General features: G+C 39.6%; 1 protein-coding gene across 2 annotated transcripts; it reads left to right on the forward strand.

Annotated features, from left to right (window-relative positions):
• The first annotated feature begins 1,097 nt into the window (after positions 1 to 1,097).
• LOC140246012 (methionine aminopeptidase 2-like) lies at positions 1,098 to 26,565 on the forward strand. Of its 2 annotated transcripts, none has more exons than XM_072325460.1 (11): positions 1,098 to 1,248; positions 6,998 to 7,093; positions 7,537 to 7,701; positions 8,577 to 8,682; positions 9,443 to 9,604; positions 9,941 to 10,122; positions 10,755 to 10,849; positions 19,378 to 19,578; positions 23,698 to 23,813; positions 24,948 to 25,078; positions 25,873 to 26,565. In XM_072325460.1, exons 1-11 carry the CDS (start codon positions 1,110 to 1,112, stop codon positions 25,992 to 25,994), a joined length of 1,515 nt encoding a protein of 504 aa, XP_072181561.1. In that variant the 5' UTR covers positions 1,098 to 1,109; the 3' UTR covers positions 25,995 to 26,565. The 2 variants fall into 2 exon arrangements, with proteins under 2 accessions (XP_072181561.1, XP_072181562.1); XM_072325461.1 differs by having other exon boundaries at positions 6,998 to 7,075.
• The last annotated feature ends 625 nt before the right edge of the window (positions 26,566 to 27,190 follow it).

The raw sequence follows: 27,190 nt of genomic DNA on the forward strand, positions 1-27,190 counted from the left end.
CATATGATTCACAGTATTATCCAGAAAATAGCTTCCCATCAATTGTGGCCTTTCTCAATCAATTTGTTTTCTTATAACTGTGTAATTCATTACTTTGTATAGGGTGCAACAGCAATTCAGTTTTGCTTCCACAGTGAAAACACACTTATTATGTTTAATGTGTGAAAGTTTTGTTTTGTCTTGACTCTATCATTGGTCCAGATAGACAGTATGCTGCACACTTGTCTTTTGAAAGAGTGGTTGCAAGAACTTGATGAGCCAGCCACACATTGTATGATTTCGCGATATAGCTAAATGTGGAATATATTCAGATTTATATTCAGTTGAATAAAATGGCTGTACGGCTTGTATAGACATTCAGATATGAAATATATAGGCACCAACTCTGTATCACTGTTCTGTAACATGCCTGAGGGTAACGCAGTGTGTCAAGTGATACAATTGATATGTTGTGTGTATAATTGGTACCGTACATATTCTTGACTGAAATGTTTACTTTATTTTCTCTCACTTTAATCATAAGCATTATTTGCCCAATATCTCATTATAATCCAAGTAAATGCCATATTCTATAGACTAAGCACTGGTGTCTATTTTGAATAATTATATGGGGCTGTGTGTGAGAGAGTGTGTTTCTTGTTGGTACAAGTAGGTATAAGATACCCGAAAACACTTGAATGCAAAAACAACAACAACAGCAACAACAACAAAAAAACATTCTAGTTATACACTTGAACATGTGCTACAATATAAAGATAATTATGTCCAAAATGACTATTAGCTGTTGTAAAGAGGAATTTTTGACCACTTAAAATTTAAGTTAGTCTGAAAATAGTAAGTATGTAAATACATGTAGGCCTATTATATAACAAATTTACAATGAAAATTTGATCAAAATTGGATACCGGAAATAAGGGGAGTTATATTCCTTTATAGCTGAGAGGTATACATCTGTAATTTTCGTCTGTTTTTTGGGTACCTATTGCATGATGAGTACGGTACATTGGCAAAGACCCGTAGGATCTTTGGGATCGTGATTTATAATTGTTGGATCGAGCGCCCTCAATCCCTTTCACGAGTGCAGTGTGTATGTCGAAGAAGTGAAAAACATGGCAGCAGTGGTGGACCCCGTTGAAAAAGAAGTGGTGGAGAATGGTGCCCAAGATGTAATCGAAGGCAATGATCCACCAGAACAAACTGGTTCTGAAGCAAAGAAAAAGCGAAGGAGAAAAAAGAAGAAGAATACAGGTAAGTTTACCTCGGGGATGGTAGCGTTTTTATCGATTGCCCTGGGCTTTACGTCTTCTTTCAAGTTATGTGTGACGATCTCGAGACCAACGAGTGGCAACGCGTGACTGCGCTGCTCTGTGTGGCTGCTAAATGAAAATGGAGGGTCTGCTAGGTTGGACCTACTACATGTACAGTTGTACATGTACCCATCGACCGCCTAATGTTTATTTGCTTGATAAGAATATTGGTAACAGAATATTTAACACTGAAATTCACGTAAAAAACTTGACCTACGTGATTGAGAAAATCCAGCTCTATCAAATGCCGTTGTTCCCTTTTCGATTCGAAGTTTCAGTGCAAAAATATCGCCGACGAACTAACTATAGGGGTCCTACACAGCCCAGTCGCTGTACATGGTACGTCGCGACAGGGCTGTACGCGCGCGACCACCAACCACTAGGAGAGCGACGTAATCGTATTACGATAGCTTTGAATTTTGATACTTAACATCATTTTTGTCACCTCAAACTCAACGAGTATACTTTTTAATATTTACTCTACATCTGATGCTATCAGTATTCAAATGTACGCAATGAAACTTACCGAAATTGATCATCATATCCAGCATGTCCACACGGTTTTTTACCTGCACACTGTACACCCAGCACTTGACAAGCACAAGGTACGATAATACGCCAGAGGCGGACTGTACCAGACTGGAAGAAGAAGGTACACAATCTTTCACGCCAGGCCTAACTATACACAGCCCAGTCGCTGTACATGGTACGTCGCGACGTACCGACGGTCAGGAATTGCGCCAGAAAGTGTCATTTATTTGTTCCACGGACTTATCGCAAGTGGTCTCCATGGACCCAGTGTGGCGAACTATTCTTCTGTAATAGAAACATGCATTTAACGTGAGTAAAGTATTCTGTTTAAAGGAGAAAAGTATACATTTTCCTAAGTTTTGTAGTTGTGTTGAGGTTCCTCACTTTGAGGCTGCATGCCGCGCTCGTCAGACGCTGTTTTCGCATAGCGTAACAGCGTCTGGTCGGGCTACCGACGAACTTGCGTGGCCTAGTTTCAGCTCCCCGCGGTAAATCGCGTTATTAGGGTCGACCGCTGTTTTTGCAATTACAATGCACGCAAACCGAGTTGTATTGAACACCGTGTTGTACGAACTTTTTAGAAGCCTTTTAGAAACTTCCATAGACATTACATTGTGCTGTCATTACCATTCGGTGAAAATATTCATTCGAAATTTTGTCCTTGATTAAAAGTGTAAAAACCATTAATGAACAGTGAATTATCACGTTTTCCCTCACCATATCATCTAGTAGGGTGTCTGAAGCATTTTTGTAACTTTTGAAATTCTCTGAAAAACGAATTGTGAACTATTTTATATGAAAGAGGATTACATCATTAAGACACATTTCAAATTTCATGGCGAAACGATGTTTCTATCTCGAGAAATTTAACTTTCAAATCACAGCAATATTACCCCACTTTTTTCCGAGAACGCTCCAAAATGTGTCCAAATCATTACGCTGGAAAGTTGCATTCGAGTGTGGATCTCGAGCAATCGGATAATGAGCGTACAGCGGTTAGAAAATACGCGTAACAAGCGCTGAAGCCACTCCCCCACAGTGTCGTCACACCGCATGTGTTGTTTGTGTATGTATGTGTGTGTGTGTGTGTGTACACATTTGTATGTGCTCGCTACCCTTACCGTGCCACACAGCGCAGTTGTTTACACTACAGACCCACACAACCCCCCAATCATCGCGATAAAGCTAGCGCGAAAGCATGCTCTTGTCGGCGTGCGAGAATTATGCGCCAGCTAGCCGCGCAGTGCTACCTCGGGCAGCTAGCCTCGCAATCGCGCTGCAGTATCAGTACATTAGCAGCTCGCGGATATCGCCACGCACTGCACGCACCGTGACCATGCAATGCGCATATGAGTGCCAGCACTGTATACAGGAAGCATGTCGTCCAGCAGCTTCTTGCGTGAAAATGATGCCAAATTACCACCATCCATAAAAGCATTAAAGAGCCTACAGGCTATAGTAATCTTTTGAAAAAAACCTCGATTTGAAGTTCAGTAACAAATATCGGTATTCGTAATAGGTCTACTCGATCGTACTCACAGTTTCCCGTTCAATCGTGTCTTCCACGCGTAGGCCTGGGAAGAAATTGACTGCTCATTTACGATCGAGCTGTGGCTCTACGCCTACGTATGCATACAACTTATTTGTTTGTGATAACTGCCACATCGGCTGTCTGAGAAAAGCGAGAGTCAATGTTGTCAATAGTGTTTTGTTTGTGACTGTGGTTGTACATTGTATGTATTGAGTCTACACGAAGGCACGTGGCATTAAGCATTGTCCATTTGTAAACTGTGGAATCAGTGTGTATCAAACATTGTGCGTTGCACAATCATGCTGTCGACCGGGGTAGCGCTGTATCAACACAAGCTAGCTAGGTCGACAGCGCGTGCCCGGCTATGCCATGCATGCCTGCGTAGGTGGCATGTTCCTGCTGCTGCGCTGCCTGGCCTGGCTGCGCTCTGCAGCGAGCGCGCTAGCGAGGAGTAGCACTGCAACAGACGCGGTCGTATGTATACGTATGGTACACACACACACACACAGGCGTCCTACATACACACATCATGCACACGCAATCCAGCTTCGCGCCGCGAACGCCATGTGGCTGCGTTGCGTGTTGAATTTAAATATGCATGACCCCAAATACGCGAAGGTTACCATGGATCCTTGCATACGAAGCCACGCCTTGAACGTTCGCTGCAGCCGAAAAATTATTGCAAGGGGTGCTTTCAAGGCAAAATCCACAGTCGAAGACGTGGAGCTAGCGAAAAACTAACCACACCATCGGATTCAGCATATCCTAAACTACTCACATGCTACAGGCTGGTGCAAGTACCGAAGTAGATGCTGAGATATGGGGATAAACGTGTTTCTAACGACATTTACACCTATTTATTGGCGGATTCATGTACCAGCGCTCAAATACATGATGGAGACAAACTCCTTCTTTCATATAATACCAAATTTGTTGAGGTCGGCATCGACTGTGGAAAACTCAATAAAGGCGAAATCCGGCTCAAAATCGCTTGCCAAAATCGGCGCACCTCGCGTTTGCACGGCGTCCTATGGGAGTTGCGTGTTGTGAGATAGGGCGCGCAATGGTCCGAAGGTAGGAAGGGCACGATCCGACACCCTACATCTAGATTCTACAGTGTAGGCCCTACATTCAAAGCCAATCCATTTTTATGTGCTTTGCGCGCAGAGAAGTGCGTACTAACGTTAGGCCTACATGTAAGTGTTCAGTGCGCGAATTATACATGGTCGGTTTAAAAGAAGGTGGTCGATATGTAGCAGGGCTACTATACATGCTATAATATACAGCTAATACACAGCACAGTTGAGTTGTGTTGCGTAGCTCCATGATGATTCAGTCTCTTTACTGTTCCGTACGCATGCTGAAAATATTACCATAAATTACCCTACGACATCGGCGACCCATCATTAACATCGGTCTGTTCCACACTGGTGTAGATTCTAGTAGGGTAACATCCCCAGTATTCGGTCACTTAAGCTTTTTTGCTATATTTTTCAAACTAAAATAATACATACATACATCATATCTACAGCAATGTATGTGAAATATATCAAATTTCTTTAATCTCAACTTTCATTTTATTAAATATCTCACAGAATTGCGCAAAATCCCGAAATATTTCACCTTGAAAATTCCCCAGTATACGGTCACCGGCTCCAGTATTCGGTCACGCGATGTGCGTGTTCAAAGTCAATGCGTGTTCAAAGCAGCTGAAAAATGCGCGCGCGCGCTACCTTGTTGGTGCAAAATTGCATCGGGGACATTGCGGGGACCGTTGGTGACCGAATACTGAGGCCTCGGCACTTGCATTCAACCCTTGTACGTTGGGACACTGTATCGGCACGTACGGAAATTTTGTTTTTCTTTTGCGTTTTTGAGGATACCATTACACTCCAAGCTTGCGATAGGCGAAAAATCCCACGAGAGAACGGCGTATTTCTCGATTTTTAGCGCTTTTTCGGCGACCCGTACTCTTATAACTGGGCCTTATCCGCGCGCGCTTTTGCATTTGGGAAGTAGCGCCGATTCTGCACTTTTGACGGTAAAATTTGGGATTTTGGATGGATTTTTGGAGGGGGCTACGGGAGTTTTCTGTTGTGAATGAGTGTGCAAGTATGTGAATTAATGTGATTTGCGTGAGTTGTGACAGTTGAACTTACTGGCTGGTGACTAGTGATAAGTGACCGAATACCGGGGGCTGACCGAATACTGGTGCCCTTACCCTACTAGTACAATATGTATGTAGTAACGTTAGCACGATGGTTAGTAGTCATGGTAGTTAGACCATGTCCATGTAAAATCAGTAAGACAGTATCGCGATGGGAAGGAAGGTACAGTAAGGTGCACATGTATCGACGCCAACTTTCATGTCGTCACTCAAAACAACTCAATCTTCGCAAGTCTCTGTGATAAAGTGGGAGTTATGTCCACTGCAAAGCGTAAAATAACTTACCGACTATGCCATCGGCCTGATGCGCTTGATTTCACAGGATTTTCATGAGGTTTGTGTAGTTCCCATCCGTGAAGTTCCAGTCCAAGTCATCAAGCTATAAGTCAAGGTCATGGGGGGGTCAATTGTCACCTGACAGGGTAGACTGTGTCAGTCAGGTGACCCCCCAGTCCGGTTAAAGTTGCAGTCCGGGTCTGGTTAGGGTCGTGAAGTACTGTACAGTGAATAGGAGGGGAAGTTAAAACCAACCATCCCCAAACCAAATCCCACTACAGTGACGTACCCTGCCTGCACAATCTGAAAATGAAGTTGGCCATCATCTGTGACATACAAGTAGTCAGGAGCTAATAATCAGTGTACTGTGTAGGCCTTACAAATGATTGACAGTTAGTTGAATGAAGACGGTCCAGTTGAAAAGTGCAGTTCCTAGAGGCCAGAGCGCACCTGCATGAACACACAAAGATACACACAGATGGACATACAAAAAGCAGACAGACCCACAAATCATTCCTATACACTTTTCAATCAACTTCTTTCAACTTGCCATCTCCAACATTGATTTTCAGCAACCAGTTACCGGTACTTCATATTTCGCATGATATTAGATGGCTAACTTCATTTTCAGATTGTGCAGACAGCATTTGCCACAATCACAAGTAGAAGCTCGCAAAAGAGATGTTTTGAGCAAATAAATAAGCTAATAAGTGGTGTCTGTAATTTTGGTGCAATATGGTTGAGCAGAATTCAAGATATAGAATGTGTCTACATACATGGATACCAAAGTACATTGTACATTAGTGCCAGAAATTGTCAGACTATTGGACTTGAAATGCTTTCTATAATCTTGATGAAGATAAATCTTTAAATGAACATGACATGTAATGATCACCAAATTTTGTATTAATGTTTATGTACATACAACAAATGAGGAGAGGGTAATGCTTTGAAGTATTAGTTTATATTCATGACCGATACACAGAGTACTGTAAAACCAGGAATTTTTGCATGCATTTTAATTTTGCGAATTTCGCAAGAGCCAACATTCGCAGAATTGAAATGCATGCAATAGATCTTGTCTACACTACTGTTTATGAATTGAATGCCAGTGACAGTTCACAAAATTTTCATGCCGAGAATGTTTCTCGTTTTACAGTAATCCTTCATTTTGTGTTTCTGTAGGTGAAGGAAACCAAGAAGAAGCTGTTGTCAATGGTGATATTGAGAAGGTCACGGAAGATTTGAACAAGCAAACACTTGGTGAGAGTAAGCACAATGGTGAGTGTGCAATGTACATATATGTTCATGACATTGTCAATTTGCCTCGATCGCAGAGCCTGCCGTCAGAAATACGTAACTGCTTATTGCAAGTCATCAAATTCAGGCAAAGCCAGGTGACAAGAACCACAGACATCATAGTGACAAACATTACAACTGTGAGCATTCAAGTTACAATCTGTAGAAGTTTTAAGAAACAGAAACACATGCAGTAAAGTATAGACTCTCGGTTCAATATTGTTCCTTCATAGTTAGTATTGAGTGATAGCGATAGGTTTCAATCTTATGTCATTTGCAACTGTGTATCATGGGACCTAGACATTACTTTCACATACCATTGTAGAAAAAAGAATGTGGCAGTATGTTCTCTGGATCTAGCATGACTCCAAGTGTGACCTCTGTGAATGTTTTCCAAACTGCAATAATCTGCTCCTTTTTCCCAGGAGGCGTAAATGGAGCAGATGCTGAGGAGAAGGACGAGGAAGGAGAGGATGGTGGGGATGGTGCAGCAGGTGCTGGGAAGAAGAAGAGAAAGCGGAAGAAGAAGAAAGGTGGTGCAGGAGATGGAGCAGAGGGTCAGGGGAATGTGAACAGTGGAGGCAATAAAGGTATGACTCTATTTTCCATGAAATGACTAATACAGTTTACATATGCTGGCAGTGTTCTCTTTACTTTGTTGAGAAATGATAACTTGCTGTAGAAAATTTCAACAGGTCTCCCCTCCCCCACCCCCACCCCGTGTTTTTGTATATTCTTGCAATGTCAAATACTCAGTTTTGTATTGATTGTTTATGGTTAACCAGTACTACCTATCAGACCATGTTTAAAGAAGAACACAAAACTTGCTTTACTAGATGGCACATTTTGCACATATATGCAAGTAATTGTACAATCTGAATAGACTGGTTTTGATTCTATTGTATTATAAACAATTGTATTAAAGCAGATGTGGGATTTCATTGGTGGTGAAGAGAGGACTGAAAAGCAGAGATAGTGCTATTTCAATAGACCTAGTAATGCCTGGAATTGTATTGTTTTATGTACACATCTGCTGACAAATGATAGTACGTAGCCCAGCAAATTTTTTTTTTTTTACCCTGTGCCGTTTGTATGTCAGTAAGTTTCTTGTTTTATGTTATTTGGCTATCTCATAATATCCTCCAGATAGATGCAAATAGTCAAATCTTAAAGAGAGAATAAGTTAATATCACTACTATATATCTCACTTTAAGAATTGCTTCTTTGTCATAGAAGAGTTCATATGTCAAATCAAAAAGTACTGAACATAGTAAATATTTATGAATTAAAATATTTTGACAGGAGATACTGTGCAGATATTGCAAACTGTTTTGCACCACAGACCTCTCAATTGATGAAGTAGTCTAATGATTCAGTGTAGAGCAAGCAATGGATGGAAGAGTCCAGTGTTTTCATTGCCCTTGCTAAACTATTAAACACCATATTCATTTTGTTCTCTTCCCAGCTAAGGGTGTGCAGCAGACTTCTCCACCTACAATACCCATCTCACAGGTATTTGCAAATGGACCGTACCCACTGGGAGAGGAGTTGATTCACCCCACAGTTGATGGGTAACTATGACGACATGAAAGACAATGACACACATCCACACACACTCACACACACATATATGTGCAGTCATAGACACTTAGAAATACACACACAAGCACTCACAGCATACAAATGTATATATACAAAAAAGATGTCAGTTTCAAACAGTGATCGCAAGTTGCTGAGGTTGAGTGTGGCTGCATGAAAGGGACAGTTAAAGTTGCATTAACATTAAGATGCAAATAGATATCAGACCTCAGTAAAATATGATGTATTGTATCTATCACAACCAATTTGACAAATTGCCCTTCATCGACATATACTATGCTGATGAAGGGCAATTTGTCAATCACTTGTAATAAACACAACTCAAGCAAGAATTCATATCTCTGGTTTCCCCACCAAGGGTAGGCCAGGTGTTTAATCGAGTTTTGTTTTTTGTTTTCTCAAATACAGGTGAGGTATTACTGAACCTAACCTTGGTGTTCTGTAGAATGTTGTGCTTATGTTGTTGTTGGGACTTATGGTTAGTTGCACTCATTAAGAAATGTCACAAACTGTTTGGAATTTAGTTCATGTATTAAATCATGGTTCTTGTGATCTGAGTAGTCACCTCTCAGCAATAACTAGGCTATGAGTGTGGGTATGCTTTATACCTGTTGAATATAAAAGAGGAAGCATTTGCAAATAGTGTATAGAAATATAAATGTTGGTAGTAATGATATTACTGTCACAGTTTTTTTTTTAATTTTTGCTTTTGCTTTTGCTTTCACTAAAAAGGAGAACTGCAGAGTGGAGAGTGACAAATGAGGAGAAGCGGGCGCTGGACAGAGCTCAAAATGATGTCTACAATGACTTGAGACAGGCAGCAGAGGCTCACAGACAGGTCCGGGAATACGTGCAGGGTTTCATCAAACCGGGCTTGACCATAATAGATATATGGTGAGTAGCACTGGACCATTGACAACTGGAACTGCCATTCTAAACATATAAAATTTAGATGGATCATTTTCATATCTCGCTTTACATACATGTACTTCAGAGTACTACCTTATGCAATTCTACTACCAAAAATGTCCTAGCAGGATGATTCGCTCTTTATGTCGGCTATTTTTGTTGGTATAATTTTGTACTGTCTTGTCTGTACTTGTACTGTTGCTTTGTCCTGATGTCACCCCTAATTTTGACAATCTTCATTTGGGCCAAGAAATGTATGAGGGTCATATACAAGTTAATATGTTGAATTTTTTTTTCTTTCTTTTTTTTAAATCTCTGCAGTGAAAGGTTAGAGACAGCTTCCAGAAAACTGATTGATGAGAATGGTCTCAAGGCAGGCCTTGCTTTCCCTACTGGCTGCTCCCTCAATCACTGTGCCGCTCACTACACCCCCAACGCTGGTGACACGACCGTCCTCCAGTATGATGATGTGTGCAAGATTGACTTTGGCACGCACATCAACGGTGAGCTCCTTGGCTTGGTAGCTATCATCCTTTTATATGCATGGACTTTCCAGTGTATTACAGTGTGAAGATATCTGCCCTTATTGGGTTTGCAAATGTTGGTATTAATGCAGCCAAGCTTTGACTATATTGCAGGGGTCTAGGGCAATTACCCCCTGGGCAATTACCCCAGACCCTTCCCCTGACCCTAACCCTAATCTTAATCCTGAACCTTATCCTAACCCTAATTCTAAACTAAAAACTCTAATGCTAAACCTAACTCTAACCCTAATCTTTACTCTAACCTTATCACTAACTAGTATTTAGCAGGGGGGGGGGGGGGGGTAATTGCCCTGATATGATACTGCAGCAAGGTAAATAGACATCCATGACAACTAACATCTGCAAGTATTGCAGTACAATTCTTTGCCGTTTGAGCATAATGGTGAGACTCTCCGATTTCAGATTTTGAGAAATATATAAAAATGCCGATTTACATACATTCTAAACTGAAATCTGCTTTCTCATCTTATTTGTGAATAAAGAAAGTGAAGAATGTGTTTTGATTTGCATGCTCTTTCAAGTAAGTTTGCTCTGTTTTAGATTTTACTGTAACACGAAGTGAAAATGTGTTTAATTTCTCTTTCTTTTAGGTCGAATCATTGATTGTGCATTCACAGTGACGTTCAATCCTAGATATGATCAACTTCTAGCAGCAGTGAAAGATGCCACAAATACTGGAATAAGGGTAAGACATTGAAGTCTTGTGTAATGTGTGACCTGTAGACAATTTTAAATCTTCTTTTGTCATATGTGCCCTATGTGTACACCAAGGGACTTTTTCATTATTAATCTTTTATGTGCTCAGGCAGTGAGACTTGTGTTCTTTTTCGTCAGAATTCATAAATTCCTCCAAACTTGACCCAATCATAAGTTAGGCAACCTACTTGGGAGCAGTCATGTGCCTTAGTCCAACAAGAAGGTCATGGTGACACAGTGGGGATTAAGGAGATTAGTTGATCTCTATTTAGTGGCAGTTAGTTTCCAGACATCTGAGCCAAGCAGTGAAGAAAGCATTGCAACAAATCACAGTAATGTTATGAGTCATAATGATGCTGTGTTAAATGCCTGTGTCTTTTTTGACATTACCAAGAATAGACAACAGCCGAACCACAGTACCTTATTAAGATTACATGATTGTGTTCAAGGACTAAAGAGCTCCTTAGGTCTGGCACTGGATTTTCTTTTTATGCCTCCGCCAACGAAGTGGCCGGAGGCATTATGTTTTCGGGTCGTCCGTCCGTCCGTACGTCCGTACGTCTGTACGTCCGTACGTCCGTACGTCTGTACGTCCGTACGTCCGTCCGTCCCGTTTTGTTTTTGTCGATATCTCAAGAACCGTGTGGTGGTTTTGCATCAAACTTGGTATGAGGGTATATCCTTGGGAGATGATACTTTATGTGGATTTTAGGGTCACAGGGTCAAAGGTCAAAGGTCACAGGTTATTTTGTGAAAAAAAATTGAAATTTCATGTTTTTCTCCATATATCGCAAATGGTTCAAGGTATCTTCATGGAACTTAGTTTATATGCTTGTACCGATGGGCAGTGATTATCTAGGGAAGTTGGGGGGTCATGGGTCAAAGGTCATGGGTCAAAGGTCAAGGTCAACTCCTCAAAATATAACTACTTTCCTTATATTTATGCAGTGCCTGAAGGATTTTTTAAAACTTGATGTATGCATGTATAACCCAATATATATTCTTTGGGAAGTTTCTTGCCAAAAGGTCAAAGGTCAAGTGAAAGTGCTAAATTGCACTTTTTCTTCCATATCTCAAAAATAACTCAAGGTATTGTCATGAAACTTACATATTTATGCATGTTCTACCTAACAGTAATTCTCTTTGGAACTGTGGGGTCAAAGGTCAAAGGCCAGGTTTCGATGATACTATTTTACCATTTGATACTGAAATTATACTTTTTCTCAATACCTTGAAATTTACGCAATGCATAAACTTGTAAAAGGGTCAAAAGTCAAGTGAAAATCATCAGTTCCCCCAAATACCTGCACTCTGACGTTTTAATCATTCATCCAATTGAACCTAGTTCTAGGAAAGTGAACATTCAGCACATTTGTGGCAAACCTGTCATTTTGATATTTTGCCAATTGTGTGAAACTGTCATCACACATTGTCAAGACATTGTACTATAGACCTGTTAGGAGAACCATGTATTATGGCGGAGGCATACACCAGTCGCCGTAGCGACATTTCTAGTTCTTGATATAGTATAAACCAGAGTGGCATCATGTCTTGTACTGTGTATTGACCGTAGTAATCTCTGCTAACTCAATGTGCTTCAAGAAAGAGTCAAAGACTCTTGATATTTACTTTTTATACACCCAACAAAATTCTTCAGGTACATGTTACTTATCTCAGAACAGTTCACATTTTTGCCCTTGGGAGTCTGTATACATGAACTATCATAGCACAATATGCTGTCTCAAGTTTATGCCTGTAATGTATACCGGTATTTGGAGTATGGTGGAATATTTTATCTAATGTTGACAGTTTGATCAAGATCTCTTTGATCGTTGATTCACTGACATTGATGATAAATTAGGGTTACTGGGTATTCCACTTTCCCGAGTGCAGAATGAACAGGATGGTATTGCACAACCACAAATAGCCAGCCTTCCTGTTTTGTTGCTTGGCTCTGTCACCATGTGGTATAATAATTTCCTGTACCAGAGGTCTCACAGGAGATGCCTTTCATTTGAACTCTTGAAAAAGAGTGGGAACTTTTCTTATGATACTTCTATCACTCAGAACAGGATACATTGGCACAACCTAAAGACTTTATAGCTTCAGAGTACACTGACCAGTTTCTTTCTCATTTCCAAAGGTTTCCTTGTGTGAGTGATACTGTATTAATGAAAGCTTGAAAGCATGTGATGATACAATGCTCACACTCGATAAAACTGAAACAGGTATAAAAATGACTTCTTTCCAAAGAGCAAAGATGCAATTTCTAATGAGACTAAAACTCGTGCTGATAAAAGAAGAAAGTAAAATTGCACTTTTTAGTAAATTATATAGTTTTAAAAGATGTTCAGTGGTATGAAACTCTACTGATGTAGTGAGTGTGATGGTCCATGTTATGGCAATCGCTCCATCAACAGGTTACAATTTCTATTTTTTTATGCCTCCGCCACGAAGTGGTCGCCACGAAGTGGTGCTGGAGGCATTATGTTTTCAGGTTGTCCGTCCGTCCATACGTACGTCTGTACGTCCGTACGCCCGTCCGTCTGTCCGCATTCGTTTACGCGATAACTTGAGAAATATTGACTGGAATTTTACCAAACTTGGTCCAAGTATAAAGTATGATGGGGCAATTACTTGATTAGATTTTGGGTGAAATCGGCCAAAGGTCAAGGTCAAATCATGAAATTGTATCCGTTTATGCGATAATTCAAGACTGGATTGAGCAAATTTCACCAAACAACATTACATGTTAGCTTTTTTAGTGAAATCGGACAGAGGTCAAAAGTCAAAGATCAAGGTCAAATCCTAAAATTTATCTGTTTACGTGATAACTCAAAACTGGATGAAGTAGCTTTCACCAAACTTGGTCCAAGGATGATGTATGATGGGGCAATTAGTTGAGGAGATTTTAGTGACATTGGCAAGAGGTCAAAGGTCAAAAGGTCAAGGTCAAATGCTAAAAATGTTGCTATTTTCCCCATATCTATGCAATGCCCGAAGGTATTTTATTGAAACTTAGTGTAGACATGTACTACTGCGTAAAGATTCTCCAGAGAGAGTTTCATGTCATAAGGTCAAAGGTCAAAAGGTCAAAGGTTAGGTGAATATGTTGCAATTTCACTTTTCTCGCAAATGGTTTAACAGAGCTGCCAACCAGTACTGATTTTCAGTAATTTCTACTGAAATTGGACAAGAATACTGGAGGTTACAAGCAAATTACTGATTTTTAGAAATCATTGTCTGTGATAAATTCTATAACACTGTTAAGGATTACTGATTTTCACTCAAAAAAGGTGCAAATTACTGATTTTCAGCCATCATAGTACTGAAAGGCTTTTACAAAAGTTGGCAGCTCTGGTTTAATGTATCTTCATAGAACTTGGTACATATGCATGTACTGACTGGCAGAGATTATCTAGGGAATTTAGGGGTCATGGCATACTTGCCAACTAGTAAGATTTTATCAGATTCAGTAAGATTTTTTACGTTAAAAATAGCAAAATCAGATTTTCTGTCAGAGAAATCAGATTTTTAAAAAAATATTTAGAGATACCTTTCGTATGTATTTTCTGAAGATTTGACCGAAAGTAAGATTTTTAACTTCAGTTTGCATATAAAATAAGATTTTTGCAATCCACGAGTAAGATATTTCATCTTGAAATGTTGGCAGGTATGTCATGGGTCAGTATGTAGTCAGGGGTCAAAGGTCAAGGTCAACTCCTCAAAATTTTACTGTTTCCCTCATATACTAGTGTATATTCAATGCTTGCATTATTAGTTTTAAAACTTAATATATTTGATATACATGTTGTATTACCTAATGGAGATTCTCTGGGAGATTTTCCAGAGGTCAAAGGTTAAGGATCAAAGCTCAGGTTTAAATGAAAAAAAAAATCTATTTTGTACTGTAATTACACTCTTTCTTCATACCTTGAAAAGTACTCAACGCATAAACTTATAACAGGGTCGGTCAGAAGTCAAGTAAAAATCCTCAATCCCCCAAATATGTGTACCTGCACTCTTAGACAATTATAGCAAACCCAGTTTGAGGAAAGTGAACATTCAATACATTTCTGACAAACCTGTCATATCACAGGTTTGCCAGTTATGTGAAACTGTCATCACACATTGTGAAGACATTGTACTATACACCTATTGGGAGAATCATGCATTATGGTGGAGGTATCAGTCGCCATAGTGACATTTCTAGTTAAAAATGTGATTTTCAGGGTATTGGTACACTTTAACATAAATGCACAGGAAGGATAGTACACTGTTAGCACAATTCCCGCCATGGTGTCAATCTTATGGTAGTGCTCTGATCCAGCACCTTACAATGCAGCACATCTATATGAAGGTCTTGGTTTCACTTTATTCAGACTTCGGGAATTTGTGATGATGCATGCAAAGGAAACAAGCCAAATAGCTCTAACACACACACACACACACACACACACCCAAATCCAACTCAATAAATTGTTGATGGTTTTGCAAGCTCTGTTTGATAGCCAACTGTATGTTTTCCATCTGAAGAGGGCTGCATACCTCTACAGAGTTCATAAACAAGCAACGAGTCATTGAACTGTACACGTCTTTCAAGTACAGTTGAACCTCTATTATCCGGCCTCCCTTTATCCGGATCTCTCTATTATCCGGACGCAATCTCGCCGTGATTTTTTTAATCTTTTTTTAATAATTACGGGAGGAAAGGGGGATTCCCAACGGATACATTTCTTAATAATTATTTAGGTAAATCATCCCAAGAATTTATAAAAGAAAATGATTTCATTCTTGCAAACACAAACCTCTATTTTGGGGTCTGTTACTGTGTGTAACAATGAAAAGGTTGCAGTATACACATTACTACATGTGGTACTACAATGGGCTACATCAGTACATGTGTATGGAGATGTAGACTCTACATGTATAAAGCATTGAGTCTCCCGTATCCGGCCAAATCCCTTATCTGGACGAGCCCCGGTCCCGACTTGTCCGGATACGAGAGGTTCAACTGTATTGTTCAATGGTGTGATCTTTCTCCATTGGCTGGTTCAATCAAGTAGCATACTGTACACATGAATGTATGCCATTTATACATGCATAAAATTTGCTATATATGAATGACCGCAGATCTGACACCGTAACAGAATGCCTGATCAGCTGTATATATTCACATACATTGTATATATTCATATATTCATATAATCATATATTCATATATTCATATAATCCTATATGTAGTATGGACCTGTTGATCATTTGTGATTATTTGTAATTATTTGCAATTATACAGTTACAGACAAGCCTGATTTCCCATAGACCATGTACAAAATACAGCCGGGCCAAAGGCGGGGCCTAAGGCCGGACCCAAGGCCACGGGCCTTAGCCCGGAACCAGGGGCCCAGAGCCCAAGTGGGCCCAGGCCCAGGGGCCCATAGCCCAAATGGGCCCAGGCCTAGTGGCCCAGGGGCCCACGGGGCTCACGGGGCCCAAGGCCGGGCCGAGGCCAGGAGCCTAAGTGCTGGCCCAAGGCAGGGGGCCCAGCCAGGGGCCACCAGACTGAGACCACTAAGAGTACCAGTCATGACTTGCTGTGATAATGATGTGACAGGCCTGTGCATACACATATTATGTAAATACACTGTACAGGGCTGTGCATATTATGTAAATACACTGTACACTAACTATACACAGTCATGACTTGCTGTGATAATGATGTGACAGGCCTGTGCATACACATATTATGTAAATACACTGTACAGGGCTGTGCATATTATGTAAATACATTGTACACTAACTATACACAGCCCAGTCGCTGTATAAATCGCGACAGGCTGCACCTGAGCAGCCCACAACACAGAGCAAACACAAAGCAAATTTTACGATTGCATTTAGTTTTGATACTTGACATCACTTTTTGTCACCTCAAATGCATCAAAGACAATCTTTATTAATGAGACTTCATACCGTACCTGTTTTCCTGGGGTTATTTGTGGGAATTCTCCGATCTGGGTACTATTCGCAAATCTAACGACATGTGAGAATATCAACTCCTGATCATGTAACGTGCATGTGTACATTTCTGTGTTCACTGCTGTATTCCATGAACATGAATTCAACAACTACTGTTATATCCTGTAATATGAGCTGCCAGGACAAAAATCACGTACGCTCTGATTCTGTATAGCAATCACTTTCAAAGCAATGTATACATTTCTGCCAGCTAAAAATTCTTAAATGTCGGTTCACCCATGTGAACGGGTACAGAAACTGAAGCCTAGGTGGTGGGTTAAGCAGAATTGCTGCTGTCCTTACAGTCCCACTCATATGTTTTCATGTTAGTCTAATGCTAGTTTGTGGCAATAGGAGAGTGTGCCAAGCAGTTTGCCAAGCAGGGATTCAGCTGGATGTCGAAAGTGATTAGCCATTCTGATACTTGAATTTAACAATACCATTTAACAATTCCATACCACCTAAAACCCCAACCCTATCAAATTCTTTAGAATTTCTGCTATCAAAACAATGATAGGATAATCTGCAGATAAAGTAGATTTTTTCTGTCACAAATCTGCTGTTACTGTGTTATTACCTCCGCCCAGGGGGAAGGTTATGTTTTCGTTACCGTTTGTTTGTGTGTTTGTTTGTTTGTTTGTTTGTTAGTTAGTTTGTCTGTGTGCAAAATAACTCAAAAAGTAGGTAACGAATTTGGATGAAACTTGCAGGAAAGGTTTAGATTGATACAAGTAACAGATGATCAAATTTTGGTAGTGATCTGAGAATTTTGGAGGAATTTATGAAGGATTTTTGATATTTTGGCAGGTAGGGTCAATGAACTTGGGAGTTCAAGCTGCGCGTATTTGAGGTTCGCATGCGCGCACTAGTGCGTGCTCTCGTTTCTGCTAGGGCGAGGCGCGCTGTGCAGCTGAGGGTTTATGACGTAACAAAGGCTTCTATATTGGGAAATTGGGCGACTTTCAGCACACAATGCTATAAGTATGTATGGGTGGAAATCACTTCTATGGAAGAACAAGATCAGTGGTGGAAATGAGCTGCATGCTTGGCGGAGGTCTGCGCTCTCAGAGTGCTTCTGTAGTTTTGAATGTCTTCCTCTGTGAAAAATGTGAAATCAATGAAAGGAAAAAATATGGTACCTGGTAAATATTAATAGCTGTGCACATTATTCACACATGTACTATACAATGTATGACAGTAGCATATATTCACTCACAAAAAAACACTGATACATGTAAAGGAGTTAAAGAATCAGCAGACATAGTTTTACAAGATGTATTGCAATGACCAATTTTTTTTATGCCTCCGCCAACGAAGTGGCCGGAGGCATTATGTTTTCGGATCATCCGTCCATCCGTCCGTACGTCCGTCCCATTTTGTTTTTGTCGATATCTCAAGAACCGTGTGGTGGTTTTACATCAAACTTGGTATGAGGGTATATCCTGGGGGGATGATACTTTGTTTGGATTTTAGGGTCACGGGGTCGAAGGTCAAAGGTCACAGGTTATTTTGTGAAAAAAAGGTTGAAAATTCATGTTTTTCTCTATATCTCGCAAATGGTTCAAGGTATCTTCATGGAACTTAGTATATATGCTTGTTCCAATGGACAGTGATTATCTAGGGAAGTTGGGGGTCATGGTTCAAAGGTCAGGGGGTCAAAGGTCAAGGTCAACTCCTCAAAATATCACTACTTTCCTTATGGTTATGCCATGCCTGAAGGTTTTTTTTTTTTTTTTTAAACTTGATGTATGCATGTATTACCCGATATATATTCTTTTGGAAGTTTCTTGCCAAAAGGTCAAAGGTCAAAAGGTCAAAGGTCAAGTGAAAGTGTTGAATTGCACTTTTTCCTCCATATCTCAAAAGTAACTCAAGGTATCATCATGAAACTTACATATTTATGCATGTTCAACCTAACAGTGATTCTCTTTGGAACTGTGAGGTCAAAGGTCAAAGGCCAGGTTTAGATAATGCTATTTTCCCATTTGATACTGAAATTATACTTTTTTCAATACCTTGAAAATTACTCAATGCATAAACTTATAAAAGGGTCAAAAGTCAAGTAAAAATCATCAGTTCCCCAAATACCTGCTCTCTGACATTTTTAATCATTCATCCAATTGAACCTAGTTCTAGGAAAGTGAACATTCAGCACATTTGTGACAAACCTGTCATTTTAATATTTTTGCCACTTGTGTGAAACTGTCATCACACATTGTCAAGACATTTTACTATAGACCTATTAGGAGAACCATGCATTATGGCGGAGGCATATCAGTCGCCGTAGCGATATATCTAGTTTTTATGTACTTTAATTCTTTGATATTAAAGTTGAAAAAAAAAGAAGTTGTCCTTCAAATACACTGGTTGATGTATAAAGATGAGATTGTAGGTATGTACTAATATGTTATCTCTATTTAACCCCTTATCTTGTTAGTACAGTCCTTACTCTCTTGACGTACCAGTGTATATTCCATATGTTATCTTGATAACCTCTCACAGGAAGCTGGTATTGATGTGAGACTCTGCGATGTTGGAGAGAGAATACAGGAGGTCATGGAGTCTTATGAAGTGGAACTCGACGGCACCACGTATCAGGTCAAACCCATCCGCAACCTCAATGGGCACTCCATCGGGCCTTACAGGATACACGCTGGCAAGACCGTGCCCATCGTCAAAGGGGGCGAGGCTACGAGGATGGAGGTATAATGCGTGTGGTTGCAAGAACGTCACCACAAACTCACCTCACAAGCAAATCAGTTTTCAGTCACTACTGTAAAACCAGGAATTTTTGCATGCATGAAAGTTTTGTGAATTTCTTGAGGAGCCAATGTTCACAAGATCAAAATGCAAGCAAAAGTTCTTGTATACTGTACATGCATTGAATGCCAATGGCAATTGCCAAAATTTCATTTCATGTAAAAGGCTGTTGGCTCCAGTTAGCGAAAGTTTCATGCCACAAATGCTTCTAGTTTACAGTATTGTGTATACCTTGCTGTGATACTGAGGTGCAAGTTACGTAGATGTACTTGCAATGGAATTCTGTTAGCAAGTGATTCTTGTTTGTCTTTGTGGTCACAATAATAATAAAATCAGCTCATTGTTATATACTTTTTCAGGGTTTTGTCAATATCATGATGTCCCCATTTCTCATTGCCCATGGATTACTTTTGTTTTTCAAAATGGTGAGAAAATAAATTGGGAATATCAGCCAAATGTAATTTGTAACTCATTACAAGTTTGTTTGAATTTCGCTGTGAGCTCTATTCTGCCAACCAGGTTGATCAGAAATTTTTCTATTTAACCGAGTTATCATCTTTCTGTTGGTTAGGGCTGGTGGAATAGTGTCTATATGAAATGAAGTCTATCAATTAGATTGGTTTATTGTCCCCGCTGAACGAGTTCGAGCAGGGGACTATGAAACGGGCTCCGTACGTGTGTGTGTCCGTCCAGACCGTCCGTCCGTCCGTGTGTCCGTCCGTGTGTGATCAAAATCTTCAATTTGCTACTTCTCTGTCATTTATGAGCCAATTTTGATTCTGTTTGCTTTATATGATAGCACTACATGGGAGCTTTGAAACTTCTACACAGAATTTCAGTCGTGACCTTTGACCTTGACCTTTGACCTATATTGTACATTTTGCTACAAAATGCTACTCCTTCGCCATTTCTAACCTGATTTCGATTCCGTTTGCTTTATATGATGGCACTAGGTGAGGGCTTCAAAACTTCTACACAGAATTTTGACCTTTGACTTCTTTGACCTTTGACCTTGATTTTTGACCTGTATTGTACATTTTGCTACAAAATGCTACTCCTTCGCCATTTCTAACCCGATTTCGATTCTGTTTGCTTTATGTGATGGCACTAGGTGAGGGCTTCAAAACTTCTACACAGAATTTTGACCTTTGACTTCTTTGACCTTGATTTTTTGACCTATATTGTACATTTTGCTACAAAATGCTACTCCTTCGCCATTTCTAACCCGATTTCGATTCCGTTTGCTTTATGTGATGGCACTAGGTGAGGGCTTCAAAACTTCTACACAGAATTTTGACCTTTGGCTTCTTTGACCTTTGACCTTGATTTTTGACCTACAGTTAAACTCGCATAAGTCGATCTTCTCGGGACTGAGCAAAACACATCGACTTAGGCGATTTTCGACTTGCGCGTAAGTCGAAAAAAAAATCGACTTAGAGTTACACCACATTATGTATAATGTACTAGTACATGTATGTTGTCTACTCTGGAGCTGAGAGCTGGTGCGATGTGCCCGATATTTTGCCCTTCAGCAAGAAACTTTATCCACATTGATGCAGGCCAGGGCTCCACACTAACTTTTACTTTTATAAAATGATTGATTTTTATTTTTTGGTGGCCCGAAAAAAACAAACAAGCAAAACTAAATCGGTCCTATACTAAACATAGAAAAATAAATATTAAGTATCACTGAAGTAAAACAGGACGGTACCCACGTCTAAAATAAATAAATAGGAAATTTAATAATCTTATTCTGTTATTCTGAGTTCTATAAGATTTAGCAAATGGGCTTATAGATTATTATAAAAGTTGATGCCTATTTAGGTGGCCAAAATTTACGTTTGAAATGAGAAAGTGGGAGCATTTACAGACATTTATTTTGTAAACATCCGACATTTGTTTTAGCATCGTAAAGAGCCGAAACTTACCGTTATTTATTTCTGATTGTAAATGCAATCATCCACAATTTACAAGTATGAACACCTTCCGGAGCCGAATGTTACCGTTAATCATTTTCAAATGTAAAAACAAGCAATCGACATTCATTCTAGGATCTTACGGAGCTGAATATCATCCGTATTCATTTCCGAACGTGAAAGCAAACATCCGCTTTTTATTTTATCATCTAACTGAGCCGATTGATACCGTTAAGCATTTCCAAATGTAAAAGAAACAATCTGTTACTTATTTTAGCATCGTACGGAGCAGAATATTACCGTTAGTGGATCTCCAAATTCAAAAGCAAACACCCGACATTTATTTTATGATCGTTAAAGGAGCTGAATGTTACTGCTGTCCACTTCCGAAAGTGAAATGAATCATTTGACAATTATTTCAGCATTGTAAAGGAGCCGAATGTTATACTGTTTTTCATATTCGAACGTCAAGGCAGACATCCGACATTTACTTTACCATCAAACGCAGCTGAATTTTATCGTTATTCATTTCGAAATGTTAAATAGCAAATGTCTGATATTTATTTCAGCATCTTAATTATGGAGCAGAATGTTACTGTTATTCACTTCCGAACGTAAAAGCAATCATCTGACATTTATTTTGGCATCTTCCGGAGCCTAATGTTACATGTTATTTACTTTCGAACGTAAAAGCGAACATTCGGCATTTATTTCATCATCGTACTGAGTTGAATACCATTGTTATTCATTTCCGAACGCCAAAGCAAACATTTAACATTTATTTCAGCATCTTCCGGAGCTGAATGTTATTGCTATTTACTTTCGAACGTATAAAAGTAAAAATCCGGCATTTATTTTATCATCGTATGGAGTTGAATATCATCATTAGTCATATCCGAACGTCAAAGCAAACATTCGACATTCATTTCAGCATCTTCCGGAGCCGTTTTTTATCCTTATTCATTTCCGACCGCAAAGTCAAATATCTGACATTAATTTCCGCACCGTACGGAACTGAATCTTACCATTATTCATTTCCAAAAGTATAAGCAAACATCCGACATTTATTTTAGTATAACACGGAGTCGAATATTACCGTTATTCATTTCCAAAATCAAGAGCAAACATCTGACATTTATTCTAGCATCTTATGGAGCCGATTGTTACCGCTGTTCATTTCCAAAACTGAAGGCAAACATCCGGCTTTTTTGGTGGCCCGGCGTGCGTTTTTGGTGACCCCGGTCGCAAATTAACCATTCGCGATATCGTGATTCGATTCGCGAAAAGACTCCGCTAAATATAAGGCATACATCGCTACACTCGGCCGGGGTATTACGTCGTCCTTTCACCAGGTCTCGTTACAAAACCAAAGTCTGGCGTGAGTTCTTGCGTTACCTATCATCGTTAATGTTAACGAAACATCGCTAATTTGCGGTAGGGATCGTAACTCATCGTTACTACAAACGTTCATTTTCCCGATCGTTAGTTTGCGTTACTAACGATTCAGGTGAAACCACTTGCGTTAATGAAACGTTAATGTTTATCAACGCAAAGTTTCTTTTGGTATATACTGTATGTAAACAAAAACTGGCGTCTCGTGATTTTGACAGTGATTTATTACACAATAAAATCTTATTCGACTTAGGCACAGTGAATTCAATGTTTTTTCCGTGAAAGTGTTCTTGGAATTTCATCGACTTAGGCGAGTATTCGACTTACAAAATTCGACTTGTGAGTGAATTAATACACGTAAGTCAATGGGGAAAAATCGGGACTTTTTAAAATCATCGACTTGCGCGATTATTCGACATATGCGATGTCGACTTAGGCGAGTTAAACTGTATATTGTACATTGGCTACAAAATGCTACTCCTTCGCCATTTCTAACCCGATTTTGATTCCGTTTGCTTTTTGTGATGGCACTAGGTGAGGGCTTCAAAACTTCTACACAGAATTTTGACCTTTGACTTCTTTGACCTTTGACCTTGATTTTTTACCGATATTGTACATTTTGCTACTAAATGCTACTTCCGGCGGGGACATATTTTACGCACCGCGTAATTTCTACTTTTCCTTGTATTTCTTATCTTTGTGAGAATATTTCTGGTTTATTCGTTTTCCCCTTCCTCTAACCAATCTCTTACAGGAGAATGAATTTTATGCCATCGAGACATTTGGGAGCACAGGGAAAGGATATGTAAGAGATGATATGGAGACTTCACATTACATGAAGAACTTTGAAGTGGGCCATGTGCCTCTGAGGTGAGTCTACTTACAGTTTTTCTCTACAGCCCTGTTTTAACAGAGCCTTTGAAACTAGAGTCACCACAGCAACGTCTGGATAACAAGCACCATTTTGAAGGATTATGTGAATAATCATTACATCACAGATGTTTACACAGTGAATTTAGAAATCAACATGTTTGCAGGTACAAATGGCCTTTTACTGCTCAGGCGCAAAATGGAACCCTGAACTGACTTGTTACAGGTGGACCTTGCGTGAAATCTGTGGTTTAGTAGGTAAAATAACTCTTGAAATATAAGTATTTGTGAATATTACTCAAAGTTAACAATCAGAATGGAATAGTAGTATGTAAGTCAGGTAGTGGCACATACTGTGAGTGATCTACACTGGACAGCAAAATAAAGTACCCACTTCTGTCAAAGGCAGCACGCAAAAATTCACCCCCTAGAAATAAACAGTTTTTGTACACAGGTATGTTGCAATATCCATTAGGAATCACATACCCAATAGCAAGTGATTATCTTTATTAAAAAGAAAAAAATGACATGCACATCATCTTGGTCACTAAATCAAAAGTCGCAAAATGTAACTGAATGAGCCTTACAAGTTTTACGTAAAAAATCAGTGTCACAGGACGAAAAAAGCAGTCACAAACATCAATTTTCAATAATGTGTATGTCCTCCTCGTGCCTGGACACATTCCAGGCATCTCTGACACATGCTCTGTACAAGCTCTCTGGTGTAGTCCTGGGGAAGTTCTGCCCATTCCTCCTGCAGAGCTTGGATAAATGTTGATTGTTTATAAGATGCTGTCCATTCAGTGGCCATTTTTGCGTGGTTGAAAGTGCTTTTGTGTGGGACTTTTGATTCAGTGACCAAGATGCTGTGCATGTCAAGTTCTTCTTTGTTATGAAGACATTCACTTGCTCATGTGCATGTGATTAGTAAGGGGCATTGTAGCACACCTGCGTACAAAAATTGTTTATTTCTGGGGGGTGAATTTTTGTGTGCGGCCTTTGACAGAAGTGGGTACTTTCTTTTGCTGTCCAGTGTATTTGTGATTCTATCCAAGACGGTGTAGAAAAGATTGATCCTTTTTTAAAGTAATGAGTGTAATTGTGATGCACTTGGTCTTGGATCAAAAATTGCAGGATGGCAAGATCTAAGGCCCTTCTGAATGTTATCAACAACAACTTTGGGACGCTTGCATTCTGCCGCCGCTGGCTGGACCGACTCGGAGAGACCAAATACCTGATGGCTCTAAAGAACCTGTGTGACAATGGTGAGAGACGCTCCTCAGTGTGTGGTGTTATACAAATAGTGAATGGTCACCAATTGCAAAATCTTGTTCTATCACACGAGTAAAGACCATACACTATTTGTTTTATACAACACCTTAGACATCAACAGATGTGGTCCACACCAATCCTTGAATTTAACACAGAAATGGCAACCATTTTCCATGAAAGGCGACTGAGTAGTACAGTCATAATTAGCCATGTACATATTCGTACATATGTGAAATTGGTCGGTTGAAGTTGTTTACAAAACTGAGTGACAAAATACATGCCTGTAAGCGCACATGTAATTGTTGAGTGTGCGCATGGCAAATGTTTGTTTCTTGTGACATTAGAGCTTTGCAATGGCACAAAAACTTCAAGTCAATTGTGAGTTTGACACAGGAGTCAATGGATATTGGTGACTTCAGCCATGCAATATCCGTTTTTGTTTGCAAAAAATTTCACAGCCGACAGAGACAATGTTCAGTGGTACTTTTAACTGAATGTCATGTGATGTGCTGTTTGTAACCACAAATGTCAGTTTTTGTTGAAAATTTATGAGAAACCATTTCTTTCAATAGAAAGGAGAGATTCTGTTTTATGAAACTGCAGGAATTTTTCTAAACTGAAAACCCATTTTATTCTGTGTCTTATTGTTCTCTAACATTGTGAATGAAACTTAATTTTTCCTATGTCATTTTAATAGTATTTTTCAAAGGACTCCATGCTAATGTGGAAACAGCAACTAAGAAAAGAAGACACAAAAATCATTTTAAAATTTGTGTTTGTGTTACAGGACTGGTTGACCCATACCCACCCCTGTGTGACGTGAAGGGATGCTATACAGCTCAGTTTGAGCACACCATCATGCTGAGACCAACGTACAAGGAAGTGGTCAGCCGTGGCAAGGACTACTAGACCATCATAATCCAGATGTGAGTCTGCTAGGTCTTGAGTAACCAAAGCCAGCGACTGACGATCTCAAGAATTAGCTGTCATAGAGTGATAAGTCAGTTTTAATTCCCACAAGAAATGTCTTCGAGAAACTCCGGCATTAGACACATTAGTAACGTGTATTATTTTTGGCCCTTTGCAAATTTCTTAATCCTGGTTTACATCAGTTTTCCCATCTTATGATGAGGCAGTTAACAAAGAAAACAGTAAGATGTACGACCCGTTAAGTCAGTGCTATATATGTACCTTTATTTGATGCCCCGTGTGAAGATCTTTATTTTGTGTAGGAAGAGAATTTCGAGTATGCAGAGGAAAATCAAATTTCAACTTGAATCAGCTGCAGCCTCCCAACCCTTTTAGATTTAAATGTAAAAAGAAAATAGAATGATTAAATTTTTTTATTTTTTTTTTTCAAATCGAAAAATCACAATGACCCCCATTTTCAGAAAGGTTTCGTTATTAGGTTCTTCCTGTCAAAGTCGGTGGGTTTCCATTTACTCACAGCCCATTTTCTCTGTGGTCCAAGCCTTGTACACTAAAGCATCCTCACACCTTGCTATGGCTCTGTTGCAGAGGGAGGGATTGTACAACAGTGCCTATAAAGCACATGCCCTGCTCTTTTTTTTTTTTGGGGGGGGGGGGGCAATCAAACTTGTGGGGCAAGTGAAGAGTAAAGACACAATTATTAGGTATTTGTCACTTGCCTAATTGCCTGATTGGCAAGTGGGGATCATTGCTGTTTTTTTTTTTTTTTTCTTCTTTTAGAAAACTCCTTTGGTGAGTAGTGCCATTCAAGTTCATTATTCGTGATTTTTGGCATTGTATGCTGCCCCTTTTTCTTTTCTTTGTTTGTTTGTTTTAGACTGAGGGTGCCGCTCATAATCTTTTTCAGTTGTAAGGAAAGTGCTCTCATGCTCAATGTATGAAGTGATTTTATCAAATGAATGTTTATGGTTTCATGACTGACTATAAAATGGATATCAAAGAGCTTTTAATTTATTTACGTGTACTTTACAATCAAGTGGATTAAAATAGTGTGTTTTGAGATGCAGCCTATTATTCTGTCAGCCCAAGTTATGATGAATACAGCACAGTGTTCAGGTCTCTCACTCTTCATTAGGCTTGTTTTGATTGAGTGGATTGGCTTTCAATACATCATT

Source organism: Diadema setosum, chromosome 2 (assembly GCF_964275005.1).
Source record: "Diadema setosum chromosome 2, eeDiaSeto1, whole genome shotgun sequence".
NCBI lineage: Eukaryota > Metazoa > Echinodermata > Echinoidea > Diadematoida > Diadematidae > Diadema > Diadema setosum.